At 38.0% G+C, this 14,442-nt stretch overlaps 2 protein-coding genes across 3 annotated transcripts in view; one reads left to right on the forward strand and one right to left on the reverse strand.

Moving 5' to 3' along the window:
- SCAMP1 (secretory carrier membrane protein 1) overlaps window positions 1-5,168 on the forward strand; it is a 41,247-nt gene extending 36,079 nt beyond the window's left edge. Inside the window, exons 9-10 of one of the 2 annotated variants that reach the window (XM_074995453.1) lie at window positions 451-601; window positions 983-5,168. In XM_074995453.1, the coding sequence (XP_074851554.1) occupies window positions 451-601; window positions 983-1,047 (216 nt within the window). In that variant the 3' untranslated portion in view covers window positions 1,048-5,168. Of the gene's footprint in view, window positions 1-450 lie in introns of both variants that reach the window. The other variant, XM_074995454.1, reaches the window with a different exon arrangement.
- A 139-nt stretch (window positions 5,169-5,307) lies between these two features.
- LHFPL2 (LHFPL tetraspan subfamily member 2) overlaps window positions 5,308-14,442 on the reverse strand; it is a 185,193-nt gene continuing 176,058 nt past the window's right edge. Inside the window, exon 4 of the mRNA XM_074995456.1 lies at window positions 5,308-11,861. Within this exon, the coding sequence (XP_074851557.1) occupies window positions 11,605-11,861 (257 nt within the window). The 3' untranslated portion in view covers window positions 5,308-11,604. The remainder of the gene's footprint in view (window positions 11,862-14,442) is intronic.

The following is a 14,442-nucleotide window of genomic DNA, read 5'->3' on the forward strand; positions in this document are numbered from 1 at the left end:
TGTCACTAGCTGCCTAAGGAAGAAATGGAGCAATCTGTGCACAAGTTGAGAAATGAAGAAAGAAAACTATTGTAGAGGCACAAGACCCTTCTGTAATTTTGAGGATTCTTGTTATTGTAATGTTCGGGCCCACATGTCAATTCAAAAAATTAAAATCTAGACGCTTAAAGTTTCTCATTGCACTGTGACTTTCTGACGACAAAAATTGCTGTATGCTCCCAGGAGGAGAGACTGACATGAGCCCTGTCGTTGGGGGTGCAGAGCCCAAGCCCTGGCGCCCTGGGAGGGAGCCTGTAACATGAGCCCCATTGCTGGGGCTAATGCTCAGGTGTTTCTGTCTTAGGTGGGAGCGCTCAGGCTTCAACTTTGTCTCCAGGTGCCAGCAAGTCTAATGTCCTGGTAGATTAATTTTATAACTCTTGTTTCTCCCTTCCCCTTTCACCGTTTTAGGTGCATGGCCTATACCGTACAACTGGTGCTAGTTTTGAGAAAGCCCAGCAAGAGTTTGCAACAGGCGTGATGTCCAACAAAACTGTACAAACAGCAGCAGCAAATGCAGCATCTACAGCAGCAACTAGTGCAGCTCAAAATGCTTTCAAGGGTAATCAAATTTAGTGAAATAGAAAAATCACTACAGTTCTCTTTGACTTTGTTTTCCATCTGTTTATCTATTCCTAAAGACTTGCGTTCCAAATACACACAGCATGTATGTCTCTCCTTCAGCTGTGCATGGGCTAAAACAGGAAACATTTCTTGTTTTATTCCTTTATATAGTTATCAAAAAAAAACAAAACCCACAACCAACTTTCTTGCCCTCTTTAAAAAATGAAATATATTCTAGACCTATAATTCTCCATATTTTCTGGAGGAGCAATATTTTGGAAACTTCAGCAATCGATCTGAAATTGGTATGGTACTTTCTGTGATCAGTTATAGAGGATTTTTTTGTATTTCACTCTGGAATCTTTTGTTTTAACTTAAGGAAAGCACTTTGGAGCAGTTACTTTTGTTCCTGAGAGCCTGGTTCCCTATTTCTACTGTAAGTAGTGGATCGACAGTTTAGGAGACTTAAGATTTGTCTGCTGCTTTGGCAGTTTCAGCAGCTGATGGACAGAGATGAGTATCGTAGATAATGTAAATTCTTTTTTAGGGCAGTAAATCTTTTGATATAAATCTACAAGCTTGCATGACGGTCTTTTTTGAGTTATTTGGCCATACTGAATTAATGTTTTGGTCCAGGATTTATCTGTACCCCTTATGATTGTAGTGTTGGTTTGCATCAACCCTTTCCATGGCATATTTCTTCTAAATCAGAAATGGCTATTATATAGACATTGACTGCCAGAATGTGTAATGCAACATTCAATTAAGAGAAGTAAACTGATGGTTTTAATCAAAGTGCTAAATCATTACGTTTGCTATTTTTAATTTGGTTTATCTCTGCTGAAAACTTTGTTTAAAGGAAAAGTTATTGACCTTTTAAAACGCTTCTGTAACTAGCTGTTTGCCCCCTTTTCAATGCAGTGAAATTTTGTGTGTGTGTGTGTGTGTGTGTGTGTGTGTGGAGTTGGGGAGAAGGTTTGGGGATTTTTTTCTTTGTGTCATTTTGTGTTTAACATTGGTACTAGATCTATAGCTTGGTCAGTCACTCTGTTTACTGCTTGTCCAAAAATCTAAATATACAGTATTTTAATTTTTTACAGGAATATTCTCTCTAGTCAAACTTTTTAAAGTGTGGTATTTAACATATACTTGAATTCCTTTTGACACACCTCAGCCTTCATTGTGATTTGATTTAAGCTGAATAATGAAGATTTTTAACTATTGAGGTGGAAAGCAAACATATTTATCTCCATTAAGAAACTGATGTCTAATATATTAAACTTGATGCTGTGATGTACCATTATTGATGCTGGTACTTACTTTAATAATTTTTCAAATCTTAATCAGCTTTTGCTTCAAAATCATGTGCTTGCCATTTGAGATTTCTTGGTAGGTGGATTTATTGGATGATGGTCTGTGTAAGTCTGAAACTAGCATTTTACAGTTTTAAAAAGTGAGATCTTTAAGGACCTTATTTCCAAATTTTGCATACATACTTCCATTGAAATCAGTGTGACAGCTCACATGAATAAGGGTTTGCAAGATGGTAGCTTGAAATTATAAAGGCTTGGTGTATGCTAACACGTGGCATCCTAACCACCCGAGCGATGCAGTGAAGAATAGACAGTTTCCTAGTGTAGCCAGCACTAGGTCGGTGGGAGTATTCTGCTATCAACCTAGCAATGATGTTTCAGAGAGGTGGAGTAGGAGAACCTCTAGCTTCTTGGTGTACGTGGTAGTGTTTTCTGAAACAGTGCAGCTACAGTTTTATATCAGATAAGCCCAGAGAGACACTATTCCCTGAATGTGGTTTGGTTTTGATAAGAGGAATAGTCTTCTCTCTTCAGATTGTCAAATAGGAACATTTAAAAAAAACATACCCTTAGGCAGTGTAATACCTGGAACAGTGTAGCACTTGTTTATGTGAATCCCTGTGTAAATTACAAGAACAGCTCACATTTGTCCTTTAACTTCTCAAAATCCAATTTTAGTAGTAAAGATGAATGTGGTAAGAAAGCAACAGGACTTACAGTGAAGTTGTTCATAATTACATTGTTCATAGAGTAAACAATGCAATTGAAATAACAATAACAGGTTCTCAAAAGACTTCCTGCACACATTTTTTAAAGTTGGTAGAAGAGGTATTAGTTCTTTTAAAAAATCTATTTAATGTTCCATCGGAATTTTAGTTTTACATTTTAAGGTCCCCTGTCTGTGCTGCAGTCTGCTGACATGTTTCAGACTTCTCTGGATTTAAGTCCTACTTTTGTGAGTCATCTTAAACAAATATGAAACTTGTACCTAGGAGTTCCTGTAAGGGCAGATGTTGAGCCTGACTTAAGCATTTTTCTTTTTTCTCATGGAGTATGAGGGACATCATCCTCACTTAAATTTATTGCCCTATTGTAGAATGGTAAATTACCAGCATGTGATATTATTCAAAAGCAATTCACAACTAGGCATGTGCCTATCAGTTTCATTCTTACTGAATATGTGCATGACTTTTTGCCATATTTACTTCTGCGCTCAAAAATACATGATACAAAATTAATATCTACATTTCTGATCCAAATGAAAAATTCTCATTTTAGATTTGAGGACTGAAGGCTGATGTTTGTTAAAATATTTTTACTCAACTAAAATTATAGGTATTGGTCTCCTAGCGGTTAATGCAGTGTGCACCCACTTAATTTGTCATTTTGTTGTGTTGTGGCAAATTTGGTTCAAAGAGTGAAGTTTAAACACTGGAATGTCAATAGTCAGTGATCTGTAGTTTAGGACATGGATTTATTTATCCAAGGGATGTTTGTATATTTTGTAAATTACTAACAGTGCTCTGCCATCACAGTGAATGTCATGGTTCTGTCCTCTGATGTTGCATGTCTGAGTAGTTCACAAGTTTTGTATATTTATTGTATTAACATAAGGTCATAGAATAAAAATACTGTTTCCTGGATGTTTGCTCAGATTAGTTTTAAACAAGATAGAAAATTTTTAAAGGTCAGGTAACCATGCAGGAAGGCTGCTCTGTATAAAAATATCATTTGGTTTTTATAATCTGTATATAAATTCTGTAATCTGCTGAAATGGGAAAGTTAAGATGTCCACTACAAGGAAAACAAATTAGTCTAACTAGACTTGGACTGCTCAAATAGTATGAAGGAAAACTTCAGCAGCACTTTGCACTCATGCTTTATATCTCTGTTACACAAAAATGATGTACTGTCAGTACTAAATGAAGCACTATAAGTATTAAACCTTACCTAGGATTTTACTGGAAGTAAAATGAAACTGCTGAAAACAACATTGATTTTGCTACTGTTTATTTTTCTCTTTTCCGAATTGACAATTCTGTATCAATATTTTGTTCTCTTCTGTTCCAGTGTGCAAAGTATAACACTGCTGTGTGCTGTTTCAGATAATTGATGTGGAGTATGTTACTGATTTACTACCATTGTATAGTAAGGTTTTGTAAACAGCTAATTTACTAGTGTTTTGCAGATGCACACTAGAGTGATACTCTTGTTCTGAGCTGTAGCCAGTATTTTAATAACTTGTTGAGGACAGTTACACTCCTCATCCAGTTTTGAAATTCTCTATCACTAATATTCCTGTTTTCATCCTCCCTTTATTACTCTGTATTTAGATACTTTGATAGCAGGTTAACTTCCTTAAAGGGGTGCATTCAACTCTTAAGTTTTGGGGCTACTAGGCTACACACATTTAAAATGGCTAATTCAGAAGCACAAATTCCAAACCCTTTGTGTAGAGTGAATTGTGATACAATTGTACTTCCTTGCTCACTATCAGAATGATTACAGATCCTTGTGCATTGCTCCTGAGGAACTTACATATTACACAATTGTGCCCATGAAGGTTTACCAGAAAAAATGACCACTGGAAGACCAGGTGCATAGACAATAGGGAAGGGAAATAAAAGCTGGGCATGAGCATACAGGGTGCTCTCTAATATCTTAAATGTCAGCCTGGGAGCAGAAAAACTTGTACAAAAACTTTCCATGGTATGACTTTTAGAAACAGTAAAGGAGAAGCAGTTAAATAGCTTGACAGATTCCTCTGAAAGCTATATTACAGTTAGCGATAAAATTCTTTCCCATACTGACTGCCATCTCTTGCTTAAAACAGCATTGCCACCCTGGGTTTTTTTTTTTTTTTTCTTCTCACACTTTTGGTTAGTAAAAGGCACTCCCTGTAACCTTTTTGCTTTTAGATGCAGAAACACCCAGATTTTTAACAGCACATGATCATATGTGTATTACATTAGACACATGTATGTATTAGATTAGCACATGGTATGGTATGTGTGTCTATTTTTATTTTGAGAATTTTCTTAGTACATCTGTCTGCTCCGTGATTGCTATGGTTGAGCACTGAAGTGGTGAAATAAAATATGGGTTCAGTTATCAGGTTTGTTTTGCTACTGGTAGATGTAATTCTTCCTAGGATTTTGCACATCCCAATGGTATTTAAAAAAAAAAAAAAGTTAAAGCTGTGGCTTTATTTATCATTCTTCCCCAACAGCATTAATAAATTGATAAGTTTCATACTGTTGTTTACTTACTGCTGCAAACATGTAGTCTTACATTCTTAATAGGTTATGTTTTAAATGGCATTTTTTTCAAACAAGTCCAAATTGGCAAGGCATTGAGTAGGTGTGCACCTGCCTGTAGGGAGCCTTCCACCTGTTCTACTTTTCAGTGTGCCAGTCCTACTTAGCTTCTGTAAGGTGAGTGTAGTTTGACTCTAAATGAATGAGCCTGAACAGAAAAAATTCCATTCACAAAAGAATGGGAGGGATACAATTGATACATGGCTGTTTAATGCTGTGCTCCAACAAGCAGCTTTAAAAAAAAAAAAAAGCGGCTTTGAGGGTTTTTGTTCATACTTCTGCCCCTGCCCATAGGTGATCTACTCTGCAGAAAATGATATGAATTTACAATGGAACCAGTGCTTGTCTTTTACTTCACTAGTGACATAACTTAGCTTTGTATTGGCACTGAAGTGTAAACTGCAACATGTTTGAGAAATATGTGTGTACAGCAGCATAGCTCTGCAAGCCTTCGGTTTTGTTCCTGAAGAAAATGTTTCCAGTGCTTAATAAAAGCATAGACAGCTACTAGCTAACACTTTTACACATTTTTCTAAAGCAAAAGTTGTCATGTCCTCTTTCATACCACAATCCTAAAGTAATGGCTGGGTACAGTACTGGGAATCTATTGTACTATTTTACCAGTGTGTTAGTGTATGTTATAGCACCATCTATTTAAGCAAGGCATTTATGTACTCCTTGGCAATAACAGTATATTTATGCATAATATTGCTGTTTCAGGCAATGGAAACTGAGTCTGACTAGGGAAATATATATATATATATATTTTTTTTATTGAAGGTGGATATTGCATTAGTAGGTGCTGCCTCGAACAGGGTTAAAATAAAAAGAATACAGTTGTACTGCCTTGTGCCTCTAGCTCCTGCCCACCATCTATTGGTGGTTTCTACCTGAGTTGCAGGGAGCACTTCTGTGGATGAGAGGTTTGCTCAGCTGCCTGGGATCACTTTAGGCATCTAAAAATGTACCACAGCTACTCACAAACACTACTAGTGCATTTGGAGTCCTCAGATAACCCGAGTTTGGCCATTTCCACATATGTTGATTTTCAGCCTTGCTCCAGCAGCCAACATGGCGCACAAATAAAATTTGAAACTAACCTGGTATGTACAGTAAACGCTTTCATATCCAGAATTCTATCATCCAGAACGCTTAAATAAGCAGCATTTTATCCATAAGGAAACTTGTTTTCCTAAGTACAGTGAAAGTAAATATAAACAGTTTAAGGTGTACAATACTACTGCTGGTAAATAAAGTACTCTGTGTACACTTTTGTTTAATAACTAATCTTGTTTTTCTTATGAAGTATACCTAGCAGTGCATAATGCTAATCTAGACTAATTGAAAATCTGGCAACCTCCCAGGGCTGCTGGATATGAGCGAGTTTACTGTAGTACCTGTGCATTGGTCATTGTCAGCCTCTTTATTTACAGTAGTGTTTCTTAGACTATGCCTTGGGTGTTAACTAGTTTAAAATACATGATAATGGTTTTTCATTACATGAGCTGCTGCTAATTTTTAGTTCAAGCATGCTAAATACTTCCAGGAGGCTACCACAGAGGCAGTGTTCAGCAGCTGTACAATGCGAGTGAAAGCCTGCCTTCTGTTGCCAGGCTAACAATTTCTGTACTTGTAAAATGCACATGATAGTTAACTTTCATAAAGTGATTTAAAGTCTATGGAAGAGAAGAAATGAATGCTTTAGTATCATAGTATTTTGAAAAGCCACCACTATGTAGTGTTGGTCAGTGTTTCACACACTTAGTTTTGACTCTTGCCACCACCAAAGAGAAACCATGCTGTTTTTTTACCTTGCAGATGTATTAGTCGTCTGTCCTGTTTCATTATGAAATCACTTCTAATGCAACTTTCTTGGATAAAACACATGGCTTGTGGTAAATACTTGAGTACAGTGTAACTAAAATCTCAGTATCCTCATTTAAACTTTCTATGTATAAATCTCTTAAGGTATGCACCTTTGAATAACTGCATTATCTACTCAGTTTGAACTAAACTAGTAAGATGTATTAATTGAAACATAGTTTACAAACTCCACTGTCATACATAAATGGTAACATGTTACTGGGTACCCATGGACTGCTGAAAAACACCACAAAGCACTGGTCACTCAACAAGAAGTACCATAGATCAATGAGTGCAGCCTATGTTCCTAAGATTGTTGCCTCATTGATTGTATTATATACAGTTAAAGCCCTATATTAATGCCCAGATGTTGTGTGTTACGTGGCCCTCACAAAAAAAACCCACTGATGACTTTTGATTTAAAACTGAAGGGGGATACTGATATTAATAGTCAATGCGAATATTAAATGTGAAATTCCCAGAGCAAGAGGTCTCTGAGTGTTCAATAGGTAGGATGACAGCACAGTAGAAATTCTGATGCAGGGTTGAGTGGGCAGTGTTTTGCAGCACTTGCTGTTGAGCTTTTCAGTGCCTAGTTCTTAATTATTGTATATGTGTCACTTCAGTGTCTGAATTAAGGCTATAAATAAACCACGTCTGGATTGTGCAGATCTAAGCATTTCAAAGGAATCTGAAAGAGTAGTTTAGCTAAACCTTTAAAATGCAAGCAGCGTAATCCTCGGTCCTCCTCAGATTTTAGCACGAGTTTGTCCAAAACCAAACTCCAACTGCTCTGCAGGGGGCAGTCTCTTTTTTTAAAAAAAGGTTATTGCACATCTCACACAGATCTGTGTACATGTATTTAAATATGCTACACTCCAAAAAGAACAATGGCACTTTACACAACATGTTTTTAAAGGTGATCAAACCACAGACACAAAGAATGTTGTTTTAAAAATGACAAAGTTAGTATGTTACACTTTGACAGTCGTCTTTGAAGCTGCCCCCATCAAACACTCTTTGCACCTAAGCATTATCTGTACAATAAGAAACAGTTATGCTAAATGGCCAAGCTTGACATTAAAAATGCCAGATGTGGACAAAAGAAATTTTTTTTATAGACAGTCTTGGGAGTCTGCTGCTATGGTGAGGTGAAATTGAGAGACAGTAGCCATGAAAATGAATGGGTCACATATTATAAACTTCCTTAAGAAAAATCTGCATATAATAATAAGCCATGGTAGCATGTGTTAGCGACACAGAACTCTGAGCAAGCAAAGTGTCTGATTTGCTTTGTCCCAGCACGTCATCCATCTGTGCTAGTCACTGAGTATGACCTGTATTGACTTGATTAGATCAGCTTGATGTTATACTTGTACAATAATAGAAGCTGGTCCACTTCCCTTACAGTTCAGAAAAGCCACATGCAAAACAAACACCTTATGCACAATCGTATAAAAATACATTAATTTTCAGTACTGGCAAGCTAACATAGTTATGGCCTACTATGTTGTTCACTGCTTCTTTTTAATTTGCTCCATACACACAGCATGCACAGGCCAAACCAATCCAGTCAGGCATTGCACTACACTGTGAATACAGTAATCTGCCATTGACTGGTAAAGTACAGTGTCACAAATATGTTGAGTGTATCAGCATGGAGTGGCAGGTTGTTTTTTTTGGTTTTTTTTTTTTTTTTTTTTTTTTTAAACATTGGCATGCTAGCTTCCTAAGGAAACACAACTCAAGTTATTTAAAATTTTATATTTTTTTATATACACACATATATAAAAAATATGTCCCTAATTCCATGTTCCGGTGTGAGCACTTGAGATGCTTCTAAGTAAAAGGTCCACGTCACAAGCCCCATGTTGTATTGTGCACAGGGGCCAGGGCTCTAATGTAGCAGCAGGTGTAGCACAATCAATAACCTTGCATCTGCATTCTATGGGTAGTTGTTTCTTACAGGGTTTGCTATACCTCTAATATGGCTGAAAATTTGGAAATTGTGCATGGTGAGCTGTATTGTGCATGTACAAAGAAATGTCAAATGAGCACAGGTTCAAACGAGGAAAATTATGATATGACGACTACAGGTCTTTTATCATGTTTTTTCAAGTGGTTATAATTTGTTTAAAAAGAACTCTTGCTCTATGCAGACGCTTGGCATAAATGGTTCCAGCCCATAGCTTTATTTTTAAGTTAAATATTTTTTTTAAAAGTGAGTTACCCGCTTTAAAATTTTGCATAAGAGTGCAATGGGATTGGGAGAGGGGAGAAACACAGGCTTCTCAAGTGTGAATTCTGGCTTAAGAGGAAAGGCTGGGTTCCCACAGTGCAGCTTATTTTAAAAAAAAGGGGGGTGGGGTGGGAAAGGAGGTTTTCCCTTCAGCTGCGATAACACACTGCACCTTATTCTGCCCTGACCTTGCAAATGTACACAGGAGAGCAGAGGTCTGAGCAGCAATGCTAGGTAGGGGGTCTTTGGGATTTATATTTACAGAGAAGCAGGGCCTCCCTCACTTCACAAATGGCACACCGGGAGCTGCAATAAGTGTGTTTTATCAAGAATAGAGCTGAACAAAATTATTGCCCTTTAAAAAGTAAACTGATTAATTTATTAAGGAGGCAGCCTTATCACCAACTGGAGCTTAAAAACCACCCATTTATTAAAAAGATAGTCATCTTTTTAAACCTTAATTTCTGAAGAAATATTCTCCTTAAAGTATGCTGGGAAAGAGACCTCTACAGCAGCTGCTACAGTTCAAAAATATGGGGCCCATTGAGTGCCAAAGAAACTTTTTATGTTTAACATTGGTAAGGCAGTGCAGGGTTAATGCAAGCTGCATTTCCTTTGGCTCCAGATGAGGAGAAATGCACCAAAAATAAGGACACAAAACCTTCACACATTTCTATACTACTTTGGTCGTCTGTACAAAAAACCCACTCGTAATCTCCCTCTATAGAAGTTATTTGATTTTTACAGTTACAGAAAAATGAACAGAACTTGTGGGCCACCTTTTGGTGGTTCTGTGTAACAAGAAGCCCAACCTTCAGAGCCTGTTAGTATTTCTCCATCACAATCAAATACACTATTTTTAAAATTAAAATTTCCAAATGCCAATCAAACAATTACCTATTAAATAAATCCGTCATCGTACTCATGCATCTCCAATGCAGTTCAGCATTCTTTCTTCTAATATCCTTTTAATTTACTCAAGAATAATTCCAGTAACTGGAGAAACAAATTATTTGACTAAACTGACTGCCTTCTGGAAAGGAATGTCATTCGTGGCAAGCCATATTTCTGCTTCTGCTGATTGTGCTGGAAATGGGTCCATACCAAATGTGGTTAAAATGAGTAGGAAAAGCTTTTCCCACAAACATTTAGAATTTGGCAGTGTCTCCTGTTGAGTGTCTATTGCAGACTAAACTGGTTCTTAGACACAAGATGCTGGTCCACCGACTGGAAATGAAGTTTCTTTTTTTTGTTTTGTTTCCTTTTTGTCAAAGAGAGATATCTTATCATTGTAAGCTCAACATACAGTTCATATTTTTACTGAAGAGTGGAGTGCTGTCAAAACTTGTTGGCATTCACAAAGTAACCCTGTTAATTGTGCTGCAGAGAGAATATCGTGTTTTTCCTCCTGGGAAGGCACCATTTCGGTATCAAAGTTCAGTGTTTCACACATTACATACTAAATCATTATTTCTACCCTTTTTATTTTCTATAGGTAAACCCCAGTATAAGAACTGTTCCCCTGGCTCTCCTCTGAAACAAAAATAATTTAATTACAAATCCAGCTGTTAACATTTAATGTACCTAGCACTTGTTAGTGATATTTCATGCCAGAACAAACTAAATAATTTGAGCCACTGCCTCAACTTCTTTACAGTTTATACTGACTTTTGGCATGGTCTTTAAGTCCACCCTGTTATCTGCCATGCATTTATTTATCCGGAAAATACTGCTGTAATTTTAAAAATCATCAACAAGCACCACTATAATGACTATCGTACCAAACCAGATGGCAATAAAATGTTAGTGATTGAAGCCTTTGAAAACAAAACCTGATTAAATAGGCTGATCCTGTACATAGTTAGAAATGTGCTGGCTTTTATTATTTTAATGCAGATCCTTCCAAAGTGACCAAGACGGAGTAATCAATCTGATCAAATCAGAAATTGTCAGGTATAGAACAATATTTGTTCACTATATACACTCCCCTACTTCACTCTTAAGTTGTATATTCTGCTGAGTCTTAACGTAGTCACAGCAAAAATTCCTGCATACCTACACTCTCTTTGCTTGAGATTCTCCCGTCTCTGGTTCTCATTGGTCAGCAAGAGATAAAATATTGCTTCAGTAGTTCGATGCTAGATTGCATTAGGCTTAATCACTGAAATCGTGAAAACAGGTACGTAGTTCCTTTTTATCAAGTCACTTAAAACCAAAATAGACTGAAGTCAGTGTTTCCCAGGCACCGATTGATCTTTTCCCATTGTGTTTAAAGGAGGCAGATAAGGTTTTTCCCCTCTTCAATTTCTTCTTGCACTTTGTCACTGGATGTGGCAATTTCTGCTTGCGCTGAGAAGACGGCACAGATGAATGTCAGCCCAGTGCCACCGATAGCTGTGTAGAAGGCCCAGCCCAATGAGCAGTCTCCTAGTTTATAAGCAGAAGCATAGTGTCCACAATAGCTTATTGCCTTCTGGCAGCCCCAACCTGCAGGGTACAGCATCAAGCCTAAGATAAGGAAGAGGCCTTTAAAAAAAGAAAAAGAAGAAGAAAGTTAACCTCTCCAAATTAGAGCAAATATAACATTTTGCAATTATTGTAATGTACAACATTCTGTCACACTTGCTCCCCTACAATTCTGAGGGAGAAAGCCCTGTTGGTTCATCTCTTCTGCTAATAAGAACTGTTCCCTCTGGTACCCAGTGTGTGCTTTGTATAAGGTTCTAGTCCTTCCACCACTTTGCTTGAGAGAGACGATTTCCCAATCTAATAGATTGGTCTATCAATTTTTCTCCTCTTAGTCAGTCTTCATTTTTCTGTTTATTTCAAACACATTATCCCTGCTTACACCTACTTTGAAACCTTTAAAGTAGTTCAGCCTTTGAATTCTTCCACTGTATTTTGCTATGTGCCCTGTATGACAATGTAGGGGCTTTTACAGCTTGTCATATATTGGCACTCAGTGACATAGGCCAGGAAGACTGATAGGTATCATACAGCACTGAGACCTACTGACTGGTGAGGGAAGGAGGTGGTGGGGTAGAAAAATGCAGAGGTGGTAGTAGTGGGGGAGCAGCATCCGGGAGCACAGAGGACATTGCTCCATGTGGCTTCTGAGGGCTGCGGGGAGACCACCCTTCTCCCCGAGGTTCTGCATCTTCCCTGGGGGGTGCAGATATCCCCCTCACACACATCCTTTCCTCTCAGGGCCTGTGGTGGTGGTCAGCCCTGCTGATAGCACTGACTTCCCTAAGAAGGTTTTTTTTCCCAAATTATTTTTTGAATTTTGCTTGGCATGGCAATATGAATATGTAGGACATTTCTGTTCAATGATGTATAGCAAATTCATTAAAGAACTGTCCATACCAAAACATTTTATGTATTACCTGATCTTGTCTGTACCTCTAAAACAACGTAGCACTTTGGGAATGGCAAGTTGTATACAGTTCTATTACTGTCTAAAAGTGAATCTAGAAAAGTTGAGATTTCCACCTACCTCCAGCATTACTTCATTCCTATATTTCTTCCAACCCTGAAATTTCCATTAGGTTATAAATCACCGCCAGTCTTTGTTTATTCCTCCGTAAATCTTCAGTGCAAGAACAGATGTAAGGACTAGTCCCTGTCTCATTCAATTTAATTAATATTTTACATGCTCTAGTACATTAGATTTTCTTAATTATTGTTGAAAGAAGTTCAACCAACTGTGAAAATTCTCCTTCAGTGAAAATAAACTACAGTTCCCACTTTTTTAAACCACTGAATATCTGACTATAAATGTCAGTTGCGTTGCAAAAGCAAGCATTTCTTAAATAAGGCTGGGACAGCTATCGCATAAATGACCTGTAAGCTCCATTTATTCCACCGAGTAATGAAATTCTTCAGTGCATGATGGCCATTCTCAGTGAAAGGATTATTTTCCCCATTGTATACACAATAAGAAACAATGACAAATTTTATGTAGTGCTTCCTGTCTAGATGCCTATGGTAGGTATAGGTACATCAAGCATATTGTTTGATCTTGAGTGGGTCTGGATAAGCAGTGCTTTCATCCAGCTAAGCCCACCTGCCACTTCAGGCCAAACACCAGCAATTCCCCAAACCTTCCTGTTCAATATGTAACCAGAATGACTAAGTTAATTTCTTATTGTACAACTAATATGTCACAGTGCTGTTTCCTTTCACGATCAACAGCAGAAGGTTCACTAATGAAGATTTTCGTCAAAAAATAGACATGGCCTCATGTTCCATCACTTCCTCATTATTAGAAATACTAATGTTTACCATCATTAACAACTTTAATATTAATGCCTGTTTCCCATTTGTAGACAAGCTTAATAAATGTTTATTTTAAATTCATAGCTGAGACAAAAATGGAGCTCTTTAATGTCAGAGGGAGGAACTTCACTTCATATACAGTAAACCCTCAAAATTTGTGATTTTGAGTTGCGCTTAACTCACATTAATGAGTTAATTAACTCATTAATGTGAGTTAAGCGCAACTCAAAATACTGTTCCCCCCCAGCCCTGTGCTGCCCTGGTTCAACACCCCCTCCAGCCCCAGTCACCATCTGCGCACAGTTCCGGCTCACCCTCCATCCCCCAGTCCAGGCTCTAGCTCCAGCTCAAACCCCCTGTGTGCGGCCCTGGCTCAACTCCACCCCCGACTCCCTTGCAGCCCTAACCCACCTCAGGCTTAACCCCCGTCTCTCGGCCCCAACCCAGCAACAGGTTTAACCCTCCCCCTACCCCGACCCCAGGACTTCCTTTCAGAAGGAGCGCCAGGTGCTCCTGCTGCTTCCCCAGCTGCAGAATGTGCATTCTGCTGGGACAAATGCTGCCCCCCCACCCCAAATTACCCAAAATTTGAGTTATGTGAGGGTGTGTGGGAACGCAACCCTCACGTAAATCGAGGCACTACCGTACTATAGCATAACAAGCTCTTGGCTAGCTAAATGGTCTAATAGTTGAGCATTATGGACCAAAGATCGATCTCTGATCTCTCCCAGCTAAGAAAGCTGCAGGGTAAGCAGGTTCAGAGAGTCAGAGGAGTCTCTCATGTTTCATTTTGGTTATCTGAAGGAATATTTATTAACATTTCTACTGA

Source organism: Carettochelys insculpta, chromosome 5 (assembly GCF_033958435.1).
Source record: "Carettochelys insculpta isolate YL-2023 chromosome 5, ASM3395843v1, whole genome shotgun sequence".
NCBI classification, from domain to species: Eukaryota; Metazoa; Chordata; order Testudines; family Carettochelyidae; genus Carettochelys; species Carettochelys insculpta.